The following is a 17,878-nucleotide window of genomic DNA, read 5'->3' as shown; positions in this document are numbered from 1 at the left end:
GGAGGAGAAGGGGAGGGGAGACAATGAGGGAAGAAGAGATGAGAGAGCTGTGATATGAAATTTTAATGAGGAGTTAATTGCCAATTTCTCTCAGCAGGCCAGCATGCTGGTACAGCATCTGGGTGCAAAACTATAGGGTGTTGAAATCCCTATAACTCCAATATGGTTGGGATGGACAGTATTTTTTTTATCCCATGTAAGTTTTGTCTTGCAGACTTTTTTCCTAACTTTACTCTAGCTTTTGGTTCCCAGCGAGTGCCCTAACCCCTAGGCCATTCTCTGTCAGGTGCAGTTTGCTCAGCTTGGACACTAAGGGTCCCCCAACGGCTCTTCCTAAAAGTGGGGATTATCCCCAGTACCACTGGCCAAAAATTACACCCCTGCACTGTTGTGCTGTGTGCCAGTTGCTGGTTGCTTTCCACCCTAGCATGTGTGGTACACAGCACATTGGATCCCACCTGATTGAGGCTTCTAGGCGTTATAGCAATATAAATAGTTAATAATAATAATAATGGATATAATCTGCAAAATGCTTTGGGATTAAAGGTGCCCTACAGATATGAGCCTAAACTGTAACCTTTGGGTTCAAATCTGAACCTTGCAAAACTTGGGTGAGTTTGGAGCCGGCAGTTAGGTTTGACCCATTGTAGTGATCAGGCCCAGCCATAGAGATTGGATCCAAACATCTTCAGAAATTTCTTTTTTGGGAGAAGGTCGTTTGGGGTCTCTGGTTTGGGGCTCATCCCCCCTTATAAGATGTAGGGAATAGGATTGTCAGGGGTGCTAGTTCTTCCAAAGCTTTAAACTATGAAACGGGCTTCCCGTTGCAAACCTGTCTTTCATACCCACCCGCTCCCTAATGCTGGGCAAGGAGAAAGAGTGTTAGAGTTGCTAAAGGGATTGTGTAATGAAAGAAGAGAAATTACCTGGCTTTTGTCTGGGTTTGTCTGTGACAATCACTGTGTTCTGAAGAACAATTGTGAAAGCTGAAGCAACTTCAGAAACAAGTACAAAGGGCTCCTCTCTCCTTTCTGAATACAGAGGACAGAAAATGCTGCCCTTCCTTAGGGTTTCAGATAGCTGCTGTCTGGAGGAAGGGGTACTCTCCGCTCCAATGAGACCTACAGGATAAAAGTTTCAAAAGATCCTATCCTTTCCCCTTCCCCCATATCTGCTATGTACGGTGCAACAAATGTTTTAATTGGCTTCTTAAAAATGCTTGTAGGGATTTACATGTGCAGAAATAATTGGTGTGCGTGTGTGTATTACATATTGTGGAGGGTGGTGTATGTAGTATAGCTATTAAAGAAAACAGAGTATGCGTCTGTGTACATATATAATATAATATAATGAAGGATCTTATTTTGCCATCTTAAGCCTCAATCCTGCAAATTGTTCCAGGGAAGCAGTGCTCACATGGAACAGCTCACGGGATCGGGGCCCTAGCAATCATCTTACATGCAAGTGATGGCTTTTAACGCAAGTGACAACAGGTCCTGTTATTGCCAAACAAAAGGAGAGGGCAGATTTACAATCCTGAAATCAGCCACCTGGAAACCTAGCTAGCATATTACATGGGGGGAGTGAGAGGGAATGGGAATAAAGCAGGAGAGGAAGAGAGACCCCAGAAAGTGATTTTTTTCTCTCTAGTTTTCATTAGGAAATTACTTTTAAAAAAAACAAACAAAAAAACCACAGCAATTTACTCTGCATAAAACTTAATGTTTTTCCTCATTTTAAAAGTGATGCCAATGCACAGTTCTGTAATTGTCACTTTTAATTACGTGAATGAAGCCCATAAAATGATACGGTAAGTGTCTTCTTGGGAACATTAGTAACAGGAGTTTTTCTAATTGCCATGAAGAATGTCCTGGTGGATCCGATGAGTTGATTTAAAAGCAAAAAGAAGAACAGGAGTACTTGTGGCACCTTAGAGACTAACACGGCTGCTACTCTGAAACCTGATTTAAAAGCAGTTCTCCACCGTGGGGTATTTTATTTATTTAACTTTATCATGGGATGATTTTTCCCTTATTTTCAATTGTTGCTTTTTTTGTTTGTTTTTCTGTTCCACATCGAGGGCCCAGTCCTGCAAAGAGCTGTGCACCCTTTGCAGCCAATGACTCCATTGAGAGTTCAGGATCAGTATTTTGCTCAGGCTACAAGGAAGGAATATGTTTTCATTAGAACTCACTAAGGCCCGATTTCCGTAAAGCACTTAAGCACATGCTTAACTGGATGAGAGTGGGTCCATTTTTGTTCAATGGAACTGCTCAGGTGCTTAAAGCTAAGTACCTGCTTAAGTGCTTTGAGACTCAATCCTGTTCTCATTGAAGCCAGTGGTAAAACTCGATAAGAGTTCACTGGGGCTGGAACAAGCCCTTGCTAAATAGGGATGAGAACTACTTATGGCCTGGGCTTTGCTGAATCTGGATGAAAGGCCATGTTCCAAAAAGAGATGGGCCTGAATTAAACCCCTAAGATCCAGGATGTTCTAATCCTGGGACTGGTTGGAACCAAATCTGGACCTAGACTTTACAGCTTGGACCCAGCACTGATTCTCACTCATGTTTGCAGCAAGGGGAGACATTTTCACATGCAATGCACCTTTCGTTGTTGCTCAGCCACTGACGGTGTGCCTGCTTCGAATGGTTAATGTCGGACCCGAGGGATGGGCATGAACAGCCTGGCTGGAGAAGTAATGACCTATTTGAGTAGCATGTGGTTCATGTTCTATTAATGATCAGAGCGAGTCCTAACCCTTCAGCTCTTTCTGCTGCTTTAACTAGCCAATGATAGTTAAACATTCCCCTCCCATCTCTCTTGTCTCTGCTTGAATAGAAGCTAGCTAGGAAACTTGCGCACACAGAGCAGATGGAAGTCTCAGGTTGCGAGGGCAGGGGGAGGGGGGCAAGGCAGAATGGGGGCAGATGCATCAAGAAAGGGATGCAAGGTTTTCTAACTCAGCTGCCCAGAGACAGAGGAAAGAATAGATTCCTGTCATCTTGAGGCAGGCTGGCCAAGGGTAGAATGTACAAACAGCAGGTCTTTTTCTTCACATACACGTGTATTTAATACAGAATCGAAGGCTCTAATCTTCTACAGTTATCTTTTTAGTTTTCCTAGGCTGGGTGAGTGGACTGCTGCCTCTGAAATTAAATAGTGTCCTTGAATAACCTGTCTGAGGGGAAAAAAAACGAGGAGTACTTGTGGCATTCCTCATTTTATTTTGCTGATACAGACTAACACGGCTACCACTCTGAAATCTGTCTGAGAAAGTGAAGGGCAGGAACCTGCAGTCAAATACCTAGAACTGTAATTCATTTAGGAAGATCACGTGTGATGAAAGTGCTGCAGTTACACAGCTCTGCGGGGGAGGGGGAGGAATTAAAGCTTGATTTTTTTCATTACTTTGTTACACTGAGAGAGTTTAAAAGTTGCCTAGACTTATTTCTCCTTCACTACTAACTTGAGTTGTTTGCAGACATTCTGCTCAGTTTTGATCATTGGTATATAAATATTGTCTTTACCAAAGAAAATGAAACTTGAGAGCTTGTGAAACCGTTAGGAAAAGGTGCACACTCTGAAATGAATTATAACAGTAAATGGGTTTGAAGTGTTGTTTCTGTGTCATTTAATTAACTAACAGGTTTTTACTAATAAAGAACTTTTACCCAGTCTTGAGACTGTGAGCTCCCCTAGGCAAAGACCGTCTTTGCCTAAAGCGCATTTTCAACTTAGTGGTATCACCTAGACGCCCACCAGGTGTAGCTCCATTGTGCTAGGTGCTGTACAAACATGTAGCAAATGACAATTGCTGCCTAGAGATGCTTACATTGTTAGCACTTATCCAATAGCAAATACTAAGCAAGGGGATCTTTCCTCTTTGATGCATATGCATATCAAGAGGTGAATAGACTCCTAAAATAATGGGCTAAACCTAAAGAGGTTGCACCTGCAACTCTCACTAACCTTGGGTCAATACGTCAGGGAATTGTGTTTATTTCCATGTGGTGCCAAGTGAATTGTATTTGTCAGATACTGTGTGGGATGAACATTGTGATGGTTTTTGGACAGTTCTGTTCGTTTGTCCAGCTCGTTTTCCTTATAGTAACTGACTTTTTAAAACCAACTTATTTTACCCACTTACTTTAAAAAAAAAAAAAAAAAAAAGGACTAATTATGGCTATTTTTGTACATTGCAATCCACTGGTACACAGCTTTTGTTACTATAATGTCTGCTATTTGCATGAAGTTTACTTTTAGACAGTATTTTTTGTACAACAGTACTTGAATCACGTGGGCATGTGAAATGTATTAATTTTGGGCTTAAATATAACTGTATTCCTGGTTGCAGTGGTATACGTGGACCAGTACTTTCCTGCATTAAATATTTTCCAGAAAAAGAATAATGGGTTATATTTTTAGCTTGGGAAAGTGAACGTTCCTTGCTTGCAAATGCAATTTCCGCATTCTAAATGCACTGAATAACTGCACCTCTACTTGATCTGCACTTACAATCAGTTGATTAGAGGAGCCATTTTTTATATTTGTACCCACAACAGAACTGTGCAAAAAAAAAAAAAGTATGCAAATAACACACTTTCAAATGCAAAGCCACCCTCCTGGAAACACTTTTTATAAACCACTTATGCCAATGTTTAAGGTATTCAATCCCTGCACTGGATACAGTGCAAGGTTGCACTGAAGTCAGCCAAGTTCTGTTCCTTACAATGACACGGATTGTGAAACAAGGTGGGTGAGGAAATGTCTTTTATTGGACCAACTTCTGTTGGTGAGAGATGCAAGCTTTTGAGCTTACACAGTGCTCTTCTTCGGCTTATTGTGTCGCTGGGGGAGTCATTTGACCTCTCCTTGCATCAGTATCCCTATCTATGTAATAGGTAGGTTAATATATACCTCACCTGGGTATTCTGAGAATTCTTTGTTTGTAAACACTTCAAAATGTTCAGATAATCTTTAAGTGCAAACTATTGTCTAGAAAAGGGAAGATTTACTTGGCCTAGAAGAAAGCACACATGGATGCACAAAATCACTCCTCTGCCTTTTACAATAGGGTGGAATACCTACAATGCCATGTTAGGATCCACTCACTGTCAGTTTATTTTGTGATGCAAAATATACTGTGGATGGTAGGAAATCTCCTCCTTGATCCCATGTATGCTGCCCAGCAGATTTGTCATGACTGCTGCACAAGATTAAAAAGTGTGGCTAATTTTGCTATGGGAAATGTTATTTCTGCTTTAAACCCTGTTGTCTGTCTACCCGTCACATGACCCTCAGCCGTAATGTGCACCTGCCTCCATAGAATGGTAATAGTTTCCATTGTTTGTATTCTCCTGGAGCAGGAACATAGTCGCCCCATCTTGTGTGTCACAACTATCTCCATGTGTCCGTCTACTTTAATCTTTTACCACCTCCTTTCCCTGGGCAAACATTGTTAGGTTTTCAATAGCTCAAGCTGCAAGATGTAGATAGGCATGCAGATTTCAGAGGGTCTAAAGTAGACATGTGTGAATCTGAGTCTATGGATAGGGGCCATTTCTGGTTTTAAATAGGACCTAGGAAGATTTCTTTTTTAAATGGTTAAAAAAAGTTGCTGTCAAATTTTTTACATATTTTACAAATTGCACCTTTATCCAAAACCTTTTCAGTTTTGATAATTGAAGTTATTAAACGTTTACTCTAATTTTCTCAATGTATGTCCCTTAATCCCTCCGGCGTTTCTCTCAGATCAGAGAGTGAGCATAACACTTCTGTTCCAATCGGTTTCTCTGTCGAGCTCTCGTTCACTAGTGCCATGCTGCAATATCCAAATTGCTGGAAAACTGTTGTATGTTTTGGAATTACCTTTTCCCCTAAATTAATGGAAAAATTCCTATGGGGCTTGGGATTCCTAGAGATTTATTCTGACATAATTTAAACTTGAAGCCACACTTGATTGGAATGCCTCGTTAACAAATATTATTAATTAAATCACTTTTTTTGTGTTTCAGAGGAGTAGTTATAGGAAAATTATGAGTAAGCAGCTAGGCACAAACATTATACCTAAGGTTATACAGGTAAGTAAAGAATGCAAAAAGGAATGAACACAAAGATGGTCCCTGTGCATTATGATATTTGGTACAAAAAATCATTAGTAAAAAATATGTATGTGTTGTGGGCAGGAGGAAATGTACCCTGTTTGTAATGGTCTCTTTTTAATCATGCATAATTGAATTCCTATTTAGGTGTGTTGCATGATGGTAATAAACAATATGCAATCTTAATGCTAGGATGCATCTTCAGTGGGAGGCATAAAACATCATGCATCACAATGAAATGCCCATCCACTACTTTTTCCTGTGTTATCACCTGGCCTGCACTTTCCTTCCGTACTTTTACTGGCCAACTGTACCCACTGTTTGCAATTGCCTTTCCCCTCTTTCTCTAATGGTGATCCGGAGGTGGCTGCTGCTTTGGGTGATAAAAGGGCTGCATGCTTCTTGTGCAGTGAAGGATGAGAAGTTCATGCAAAACTGGCACAAATATACAATGGATAAATAGGCCCTTTAAGTAGAAGGAAGATTCAAATGGGGGCGGGGGAGGGGGGAAAAGCAGGAGCAAAAGGTGGTGGTGGTAGAACGTTACCCTGTTGTGGCATGACATGGAATGTAACCTGGGAAATCCAAGCATGATTGGTGGGATTAATCAGTCGTACATGAGCTGTTGCAATATGTGAAGCCCAGTGCTGGAGCTTTGCAAATAAAACAGTGATGATCTGTGTGTGTACAGTACCCAGAAAGAAATGCCATGAAGCTCTCTCGCGGAATCTGTGAATCTGAGGTTGGGAGGTAGAGGGGAAGGAGCTTAATGTCTAGTATTATTCACACTGAAGCCAGTGGTAAATTTCCCTTTGACTGCAACGAGGGAAGGATCAGGCATTTTTAGGATGCTCATAGGAATTACATTGTACCCCTTCCCCCCAACTGTACATTGCACTGAAAAGTCATGGGGGAGGGTTGCTATTGTTTTAAATGCAATTGGATGGTAAATTTCAGGTTTCAGAGTAGCAGCCGTGTTAGTCTGTATCCGCAAAAAGAACAGGAGTACTTGTGGCACCTTAGAGACTAACACATTTATTAGAGCATAAGCTTTCGTGGGCTACAGCCCACTTCTTCGGATGCATTCTTTGGATGGTAAAGGCAGCTTTTCATTTGGAAAGAGTTCTGGAGTGAGGACTGTGGCAGATTGTGATATTCTGGGCTATATTCTCCAATCTGGATTGAACAGTTTGTGACAGTCAATGCTGCAGTGTGTCCCACTTTCTGGGGAGGAAAACATAGCACCAACCAGTCTGAGACATGCACTTGTTTTGAACTCTGGAAGAGTATTTGAGGAAATGTAAAAAAATAAATGTTCCATCTCGTTGTTCGTTTTCTAGTTGGGCTGGAGAAGTGGTGTCATGATACAGATGAGGCTGGAGTCAGAGCTATGCTTCAGTAGGTTAGATTCCTGTTTAATGGAATCAAAATGTTGCAAGAGCAGCTGATGTCGTCAGATTTCTGCAGTCTTAAGCCAAGATCTCACAAACAGCAGATGGGATGTTTGGCCCAGTCTAATCTGGAACCAGAGATACAGAGTCTGGCTGCCTGGACCATGTGCTGGCTTCCAAGATTTGGCCTAGCGGCTTAACACTTGAGAGGGTGTAAGGCCACCCTACAGTGGAAATGACAGGAATTCCCATCCCAAGCATGCCTCCTGCAATGGGGGACAATTGCTGAATTTTATGAGTCCTGGTTTTGCACATGTAGCTTGGGTGGTGTCATGACCAGGATACCAGCCAACATGGCCAACCCTGGGAAAGAAAGACTAATAGATTTAAGGTTTGTGGACTTGCCCAGGTTTTTTGATGGGAGCCAAACCCTTTTAGTTTCACAGTGCAGTAATGCTTCATAGTGATGTATCATGCAACGTTGTGACCTAAAGGTTTAGTGTCATGGCATGGCATTAAACTGTAATATGATGGGTTTATACTTTTGGTCCGGTAACAAAGGTTAAAAAGCTCTAGGACGGAACTGAATGCAAAGAGGAGGAAGAGCTCATACTCCCTTGCCTTCAGAGTAGTGATTTACATGCCAGAGCCCCATTCTCAATTAATTTCCAGCACAGCAATGTAATTGGGATGTTTCAAAAGTCTCTTGTTTAAAATTTCAACCCATAGATTCCTCGAGTCACTCATTGAGGTGGATTTGAAACATCGGAGAGTCACATGGCCAATAGCATCTCCATGCGTGCGGGTGTGTGCTTGTGTGCGCGTGTACGCCTGAATGCAACTCCATTCCTTTGCATTAGTGACATTCTCTCCACACTTTCTGTCCCAGTGAGAGGAAAGGTTGTGACAATGTGGGCTGTGTTCTGCTCTGACATATAGCCGTGGGCATGCAGCAGCACTGTGTGTCCTGAACAACCCACCCACACGCACAAGCACGGCAGCAGAGGTTTCAAGATGCACGGTGAGTCATGCCCACATACCTCAGCTAACAATGGGGCTCTCAGGGATCGTGGCTTTAATGCAGGTTTTGTGAATGTGGGGATAATTTTGGTGGCGTTTGCTTATTCGCTGAGTGTTCCTGGAAGTGCTCGATGAATAGCTCTGGCAATGCTGTGCCGCCTCGTTCCACGCAGTTCTCCGCATGCTGCTCAATCCAGACGTGCAGTAACTTTTGCTGTACTTCAGTGCTCTGACAACACACCACTGTCATCCTTACTCCGAACACACACCCTGGCACCTCTTACCCCTCCCCCCACCGACATAATTCTACCCATGCATCTCAGTCCAGAACTGTCACATAATTTGCTGGCTTCAGTGTACGATGGAAGTCCTGCACTGGTGCCATTTCTGACCCTGTCCTATAATGACTCTTTATTTCTAGCTAGAGCTAAATCAGAAAATCCCGAGAATGAGTTGAAAAAGATCAAAACTAAACAGCAAAATAAAATAAAAAACCTTTAACAATCTATAATCTGATTGGTGGAGTTGGGACACAGAGGGGACTTACTGGTGTAGGCAGAGCGGCAGGCAGAGAACAGGGTTGCAATGCCCATAATGGAATCAGAACACTGGCCAGAGGGATGCAAAATTGCCAGCCCCAAATGTTCCAAAACCATAAATCCAGCTCCCCAAAATCCCGAGTCTGGCTTAAAAGCCATGAGATCTAAATAATAATTTGAGGGGAGGGGGTGTTTTTGCCTTCTGATTTCTGAGTCTGTAGCGTTCATATTTCTCAAGCTTTGCTTTGCAAGCACAAAGACTAGCAATTCTTTTTACATTTTAAATGTAAGCAGAGATTCTCATCATCATAGGACTCCGAGAGCTGAAGCTTTAAGAAAACCACCAAATATGTGGAGACTTGTGAAAAACTTGGGCACACTAGCAATAGCGAAGGTGGAAGAGAGGAATACAGGATCTGCACTTGCCTTTATAAGCGTCAGATACCCAGATACACAGCAACTATGTGCTGACAATTTAGGTGATGACCCTGCAATTGGATCTGCCTCTACCTGAAGTCAGTCGGGCTCTGCATAGTTGCGGGTTATGAACCCAAGGAGAGCAGTTTGCAGGATTGGGACATGAAAATCTTCAATGCATCTGCCGCAGGAGCAACCTAACAAATCCATAAGAAGTGCCTTGCTGAAAATCCCTGGCTCTTACCTAGTGCTTTCAATCAGTAGATCTTGCTCGAAGCCCTTTATAAAGGAGGTCATTATCGTTATCCCCATTGTGTAGAGGTGGAGACTGAGGCACAGGGAGGGGGAAGTGATTACTGAAGGTCCCCCAGCAAGCCAGTAGCAGAGCGGGAAATAGAATCCAGTTTTCCCGAGTCCTAGTTCAGGGTTGTTGCCATTCGACCACACTGCCTTGAATTTACCAGAGGTGGGAGTATATGCAACGTTTAATGGGCCGTACATAGCTGATGTATCACCATTGACAGCAATGGAGTTACACCAGTATGCTTGTCATACTTGGAAAATAAAGCATTTTTCTTGAGGCTGGGATTTTCAGGGGCACTTAAGGGATTTATAAAAGCAGCAAAGAGTCCTGTGGCTTTTACAGATCCAGGCTAACATGGCTACCCTCTGATACTTAAGGGATTTAAGTACCCAACTGCCATTGAATCCCGGTGACTATCAGTCTCCTCGCTCCCTTAAGAGTGTTTGAAATCCCAAGTGTTTAATCTTCTGCGAGATGATATTGATCCACTTGGCCTTTCCCACCGTCATTCTGCTTAATAAACAACTTGGGTTGGTAGATACTTACATGGTAATGGGGGCCAATCCGTGCTTAATTTTTTTTAATAATGGAGATCTCCTGTCTCCGGAAGGGACCTTGAAAGGTCATCGAGTCCAGCCCCCTGCCTTCACTAGCAGGACCAAGTACTGATTTTGCCCTAGTCCCTAAATTGCCCCCCTCAAGGATTGAACTCACAACCCTGAGTTTAACAGGCCAATGCTCAAACCACTGAGCTATTCAGGGCTGAGCACCAGCACTTCTAGGTTTGGCAGTTCATAGCCCTGGCACCTCTGCTTGCCACATCACTTATGAAAGTTTAAAAAAAAAATTGCTTGAGCCCTAGCACTTCTTTCACTACAAATTAAGCCCTAGGGCCAATACACTACCTTTTATTTGCTCTGAGGGTGAAATTCAATCCTGTGCCGGTGGCACCGGACCTGCACATTGCTAGTCTTGCCAGTGCTTTTTTAAAATTGGGCTTTTCTTGGTTTTTAGTTCTTTGGTGGCTAAAGATATCCTACGGTGAGTGCTGGTGGAGATTCCTGTTTTGTTTAAAAAAAAAACACCTATCAGGCACGTGGAGCCTGATTTTTCTCTGGTTTTGCTGGTAGGTCTCAGGTGTTTGTTCATCATGAGCTGTGTAGTAGTTACTGCTAACAAAGTTTGGGAGACATATGCAACCTCATGCTTAAGGGTTTAATATTATCTTTATTAGAGATTTAGGAGGAGACCTGATGTGGGGAGAAGGCAGGGCCGCCCAGAGGATTCAGGGGGCCTGGGGCAAAGCAATTTCGGGGGCCCTTTCCATTTAAAAAAAAGTTGCAATACTATAGAATACTATATTCTTGTGGGGGCCTGGGGCAAATTGCCCCACTTGCCTCCCCCCTCCCCCCGGGTGGTCCTGGGAGAAGATCATCCCATCACTGCCTCATGCAAGGTTTCATACACCTCTTAAGCGGCTGGTGCTGGCCACGTCTTGAGAGAGGATACTGGCCTCGATGGACAATGGGTTTCGTATGGTCTGACAGTTATGTTCTTAACACCTTTGCCAGGAAGGTGATGGGATCTCTGCACAAGGGGTGAATTTCATAGGTGGCTATGGCACAGTACTATGAATGCCCTACATTTGAAAGCTTTCCTCTGAGAAAATGGTAGTAGCTACTTGGAGCCAGATAATCCCATGCTATGTTAGAAGGAGGAGTGCTTTCAGTGGGAGTGGCTAGTACCTTGGTATCGGGCAGTACCAAGGCTGATGTAACACTGCAGATTGTAGTGCGGTGAGGGCAATGGAAAGATCCTGCATGGCTGCTCCTGTTGTTTACTAGTGTATTTTTCAGTGGTGTTTTCCCACATGTACTGCCCTGTACAAGCAGTTAGCAAGTCAACTTAATCATCGCTCATGAATATTCTTCCGTTTAGCGGCTGCTTTTTCTGTGGGCGGCTAGTCGTGGTATCTAGAACTACAGAAATTAGAGGTTGTCCTCTCCATTGCCGGTGGCTGAATTGTTCCTTGTGGTGGCATTCTCCGGGACAGTGCAGTTTAGCTTTAATTCACCCAAGGATGAAGCCTCCCCCACTTCCCTGGGGAGACTAGTCTGTGGATTAAACCCAGGCATTGCTCCCCCCCTCCCCTTTTCCCCCTCCCCCCCCCCCGATGGACTTTGCTTTTTACAACATTCAGGGACAGTTGAAGTCGTAGCAGCATCCAGAACTGAAGCAGCTTATTTATCTTTCATGAATCTGGGCTTTCCTTGTCTGCCAGATGACCTGCCCTTTCACCACTCTTTCATCTGGTTACATGCGGGGGGGGCGGAAACTCTTGTGCAAAGAGAGAGGAAATATCACATAGAAATAAGTCTGGAGATATTCTGCTATTTGCTGCCCTGTCTTAATGTTGGGTAACAGCTAAGAGAGAGTTTGCACGTCAACCACTGATGCCGAATATTTATAACGCTATTAAAGACACCGTCATAACTCAGGCATGATGCAATCTCTGATGAATTATGAAAGCCCAGTTAAAGGGATAATTTATCCTCCTTTGCCTTGTCTTTTAATCCATGTTACTGATTTTTAAAAAAGCAACAAAAGACCAAACACGGGTGGGGTTGAAATGTTTCACAGCGTGAAAACGCCAGAGGGTGCTGGATTTGTTGATGTGACAGTGTATGGTTGCGTCTCACAGATGTACCCTGTGTGCCTCAAAAGACTCTCTTATGTATGGGAAGATGAAGCAGACCTAAATAGTTAGCATGCTGATCTCTCACATGCAGAGCCAAATTCTGCCACCATTTATATCAGGGCAACCCAGATGACTTTAGTATGGTTCTTAGGTGTGACTGGAGGGAGAGGAGGAAATGTGTCTACCCATGCAGAGGTTCGACGCCAGGCCTAAGCACTGCTTACGCCCTCCAAACAGGACTGGTGCATAGGCCCCTGTGCTGGCCCTCTGCACAGGGGGCAGATTTTTCCATTTTGAAGTCTGATCTAGCTTCTATTGAAGTTAAGATAGTTTTTTCCATCACCTTTAATGGGAGCAAGATCAGACCCTTACTCTTTATACTTGTCAACTCCAGGTGGGCCAGTTCTTTCTTCCACTCTGTCTGTACAACTCACATTGGCATTACTGAGAGCTCTGCTTGCCTTTCAGGGCAGAACTGGGCCTATTGACTTCAGTAATAGGGCTGTTAGGGAGGACAGGATTTATCTCATGAGTAAAACTCCTCTGTGTCATAAGCATCATAAGAAGAGGGCCATGTGGTGTAGTGCTTAGACAAAGGAGTAGAAGCCAGAAGGCTCCCAGCTAAGACATTAACTCACTGCATGACCCCAGGCAAGTCTCTTGACCTTCAGTACCTCAGCCAGTCCAGCTGGAAAATTGAGTAAAAAGCAGAAAGCTTCTTGACACAGAGATGCTACAGCTGAGCTCAGCTTTCCTTGATCCATAAATGACCAAAAATATTCCTTTTATCTTGTAACATACTATATGGTATTAACACAGTGTAATGGTAGAAGAATAATTGTTACTGTCAATCAGTTGTGCCGAAACATGGGATTTCATTAGAGCCTCGAACTGTTCCCAGCAGAGTTTTCTTCAGTGAAATGTAGCACTTCTTTGATATTCACAAATAGACATTGATTTTATTTATTTATTTATTTAATGTGGTTGGTTGGTGGGGGTGTTTTGGGAGGGTCTTTTTTGAGGCATCTTCTGTATTTTTACACAGGCCTTTTTTTTTTTTAATCCTATTGATTTTCCTTCACAAAATTGTTGGTTTCACTCTTCTTTATTCATTAGTTCTGAGTAACTTACAATTAGTCACCAGGCACAGCATGATTTTCCTGTTTCCATCCTGAAATGAATATCTGATTTCTCTGTATTATTCCTGATCAGAGTTGAGTTAGGATGAATGTTTGTGAAGAAAATGATCAGTGGGATTGTGAACATAACAAACCTGAGTTTGGTATCTAATTCGTCAGGGTTTGTGAAAATTGTTTGCCGCTATTCATCTATCTCTAGCCTTTGCATCAGAGTAACTGCGTACAAACAGAATGTTTTCCTTGAAGTGTTCGGAATTCTCTTACTTTGGATTTTGATCATTGCTTGGGTTTTGAATTCTAAGTACAGTGGACATATGCTACAGTAATATTTTGCACGATCCTCTATCTGATCCTCAGGGCCACATCTTCAAGAGTTCAGAACTCACCATTTAGCCATAAGGGCCACAACAGGAGCTGCTGACTGCTGAAGATTAGAACTCATGGGTGCTGAGCACTTGAAAATCTGTCCCCCCATATTTCTGAGTGACTCCATTAAGGTGCTCTAAGGCCCCAGTCCTGCAGTTGGATCCATGCATAAGGCATCGGGGCTAGTCAGTGTAGATCCGATTGCAGGAGCACAGTCTGCTTTTGGTTCAGTGTGTATCTTTGGGAAATACACCTCTACCTCGATATAACGCTGTCCTCAGGAGCCAAAAAATCTTACCGCATTATAGGTGAAACCGCGTTATATCGAACTTGCTTTGATCCACTGGAGTGCGCAGCTCCCCCCCCCCCTCCTCCCGAGCACTGCTTTACTGCATTCTATCCGAATTCGTGTTATATCGGGGTAGAGGTGTATTCCTCGGGTTGCATACAGAGGATGCTTTAGTTAAGTTGCTCCAGATTTGTACCCGTTGTAATGGAGAGCAGAATTTGATCATTGATGCATTTTTTTTAAAAGGTGCTCCAGGTTTTAAACTGTATATTTTATTAACTCTGGTTAGGGCAATTCTTATAGCAAATTAGGCAACTCCTATTAAAGGGGGATTCTGCTGCAAGATTGGAGGTGCAGATTCCTTGTCTATCAAATTATTTAAGAGGAGGCAGTGTGATCTGATGGAGCACAGGCCAGGAAGCCAGGACTTCTGGAGTTCTAATCCTGGCTCTGACACTGACTCATGTGTGGCTTTGGACCGGTTTCTTGTCTTCCTCTGTGTCTGCTTTCCCCCATCTGTAAAGTGGGGAAGATGTGACTAACCTATCTCGTGGAGGTGTGTTGTGAAGATGAAGTAGTGACTGTTGATGTAAAGCGCTTTGAATAGGTTAAATTCTAATCTTTAGTTCATATACATCTTGCCGAGTATTCTGATGATATGTCATCGAATGACTGGAAGTCAGTGAAGATACAAGAGGACTCTGTAGGGCTAACATCTCTGGAGCACTCCAATATTAAGACTGTAAGCTCTTTGGGGCAAAAACTCTCTCTTACTATGTGTATGTACAGTGCCTAGTGCGATAGACTCAGATCTCTGATTGGAGCCTCTAGGGGAACTACCCCAATACAAACAATAACAGATGAAAATTGCTTCTCTCCTCAGCCCAAAAAAAATAAGAAAATGAGGAATACAGAGCGCTCTATAATCAGCTCATTAATTTGTGGCTTGTGTTTTATTTTGCAGTTAAGAATCCGAGGAGTACAGCTACTGTGGCAAGAGGCCAGCCTGCCCTATTGAAGGAAAGTGGAAGCATAATACTATCCAAACATTCAAAATGGTAAGTGCAACAGTACCTCCTAACCTACACAGGAGTAGTGTTTGCTCTGTACCTTTCATCATATCATCAGAGCCATCGAAGTTCCCCTGGATCGTAAGTTTCTAGATTTATTTTCAGCTTTCTCTAAAAATCTCCATTTGGGGAGCCATTGTGGTGTAATGGTTTGGTTTGTGAAGGACTAGGGAGCCAGAGAGACCATGGGATTTCCAATCTGGGCTGAGCCATTCACTCACAGTGTGACCTTGGGCAAGTCTCTTGAGCTCTTTGTGCTTTAGGCAACTTTATTGGCTAAGGATTGGAAACTGCAGTGAATGCTGCTAAGCTAAGCTTTTCCTGGTAAGGAAATAATGTCCCGATCAATATTAGCTCAGGATTCATGGCCTTTCCTGGAACGTGTCCCATGAGAATGCTGATCATTTTTGCGGGCTAAGGGCATGGGCCGGCTCCAGGCACCAGCTTAACAAGCAGGGTGCTTGGGGCGGCCACGGAGGAGAGGGGCGGCACCTGCGGCAATTCGGGGGGCGTCAGGTCCCTCACTCCCTCTAGGAGCGAAAGGGACCTGCCGCCGCCGATTGCGGCTTTTTTTTTTTTTCTTTTTTTTCCCCAATTGCCGCCGCCAGTCGCAATTCTGGGGCGGCAGAAATGCTGGAGCCAGCCCTGGCTAAGGGGCTGGAGAGTAGTTTGCAAAGAGGGAAGAACAGGAGTCAAAGTGACCCCTCCCCCCCAGCGGTCAACACCTAAAGTCCCGTTCCAGTGCCAACATGTACCTCCTGTTTGGTTGGTTGCTTAGCTAAACTGTTCTGATTTTGAAGCTATTGGAAGCCCTTGTTTAGGGGAGGATCTGATGCGACCTGGGGCTCCAATCCTGCACATAAATACACATGGTAAAACTCCTTGTGTGCACCTGGAAGTGCTGCTTTGTACTAGGGGAGGATCTGATGCGACCTGGGGCTCCAATCCTGCAATAAATACACATGGTAAAACCCTTGTGTGCACCTGGAAGTGCTGCTTTGTACAATTCCCACAGGGATGATGGCCTTGGGAGAGCAGTTGAACAGAGTGTATAGACATTGTCCATAGGTGAGAAGAGGGGATAACCCTCTCCTTTGAGTAGGTGAAGGTGCAGATGTCTGCAGAGATGTGCAGGGTAAGTAACTCACTGTTCTCCCTAGCGTGATATAAGAGGGGTGAGAAGTGGGGCTCATTTTGGCAGTCAGGGAAGAAGCGTGCTGGATCTGAGAGGAGAGCCAGGGGGAGAAGAGGGTTTCCTCTTCTTTATTTCCACTTAATTGAAGACCCTTATGTTGTACTTGGGCTGAGGAAAACCCTGTCATATTTGTTTGGCTCTGATAGGTGTTTGAACTCCACCAAGGTGCACAGAATCCTCTCTTGCCTTTCTTAGGTGCTGTGCTGCTGTGTAATTACCCTTCATTGCCAGCAGAAACATGAATTCACCCTCATGGGCTTTACTTGAAGATGAGGGAACTTCCATCCTACAGGTTGCTGCTGTGTTAAGGAAGCCAGTAGCTGACATGCCACTGATAATTAAGAGACTCTGAAGATGTACGATATGGGCAATTACTATAGAGACTGTGTATGGGGTGCTCCTTCACAGAGGAGAGAATCTCATTAGCAGTCCTTTCAGGCAGACGCTGTCATCAAGATGTACATAGGTCTGGTCCCAACGGGAGGAGGAAACTGGGTTGTATCGGGAAACTTGCATGTACAACTCTGCAATTTTTATCCCCCTCCATCAGGCCATTTTGGGGTAATTATTAGGTGGGTTTTATATTCTGTTCAGGAGGATAAACGGGGGGGGGGGGCGGGATTCAGGAAAGAAATTGCTGCTGAATGATTTTGTAAGCCACCTTAACACCAGTGCTTAGACGACACGGTCTAGAATATGACAACACAAGGTCAGACATTTTCTAAGTGGTTAGAGCATAGCAAAGGCATCCTTGGCTCAGATTCTATTCCAGACTAGGCCACTTGGGTCACTTACTTAACCTCTCTGTGCCTCTGTTTTCCCCTCTGTAAAAGCAGGTGTTAATAACCACCCCACCCCCTCACAGAATTCATTGCAGCTCTGAAGCACATGGAAATCCTTTTATCATATTTCCTAGAACTGGAAGGAACCTTGAAAGGTCACCAAGTCCAGCCTCCTGCCTTCACTAGCAGGACCAAGTACTGCTTTTGCCCCAGATTTCCTAAGTGACCCCCTCAAGGATTGAACTCACAACCCTGGGTTTAGCAGGCCAATGCTCAAACCACTGAGCTATCCAGGGCTGGGTTTCAGAATGAGAGATGTGGGTCTGAGCTCCCAAGATGGACCCTCAGCTGAGCTTTCATGCAGGTCACATACAGGCCACTGCTGCCAGCCAGTTGGTGGTGAAATAGGCTAGCTGTTCTAAATGTATCAGTTTTGACAACCGTTTTCATTGGGAAGGTTTGAGAGCGAAAGAGAGTCGGACAGGCACACTCTTCCCTCATTGTCTTCTGGAGCCTGGTAAATAGGGTCCTAGCCTGGGACCAGGGCCCAGTGCTCAAGTCCCT

At 43.9% G+C, this 17,878-nt stretch overlaps 1 protein-coding gene across 1 annotated transcript in view; it reads left to right on the top strand.

The window, feature by feature from the left end:
* Positions 1–17,878, top strand: part of NFASC (neurofascin) — a 187,835-nt gene that overhangs the window by 66,627 nt on the left and 103,330 nt on the right. The window contains 2 exon segments of the mRNA XM_065591527.1: positions 15,232–15,389; positions 15,392–15,418. Coding sequence (XP_065447599.1) covers positions 15,323–15,389; positions 15,392–15,418 — 94 coding nt within the window. The 5' untranslated portion in view covers positions 15,232–15,322.

The sequence above is a fragment of the Chrysemys picta genome, chromosome 4 (assembly GCF_011386835.1).
Source record: "Chrysemys picta bellii isolate R12L10 chromosome 4, ASM1138683v2, whole genome shotgun sequence".
Taxonomy (NCBI): domain Eukaryota; kingdom Metazoa; phylum Chordata; order Testudines; family Emydidae; genus Chrysemys; species Chrysemys picta.
This window is presented reverse-complemented; position numbering and strand designations above follow the sequence as displayed.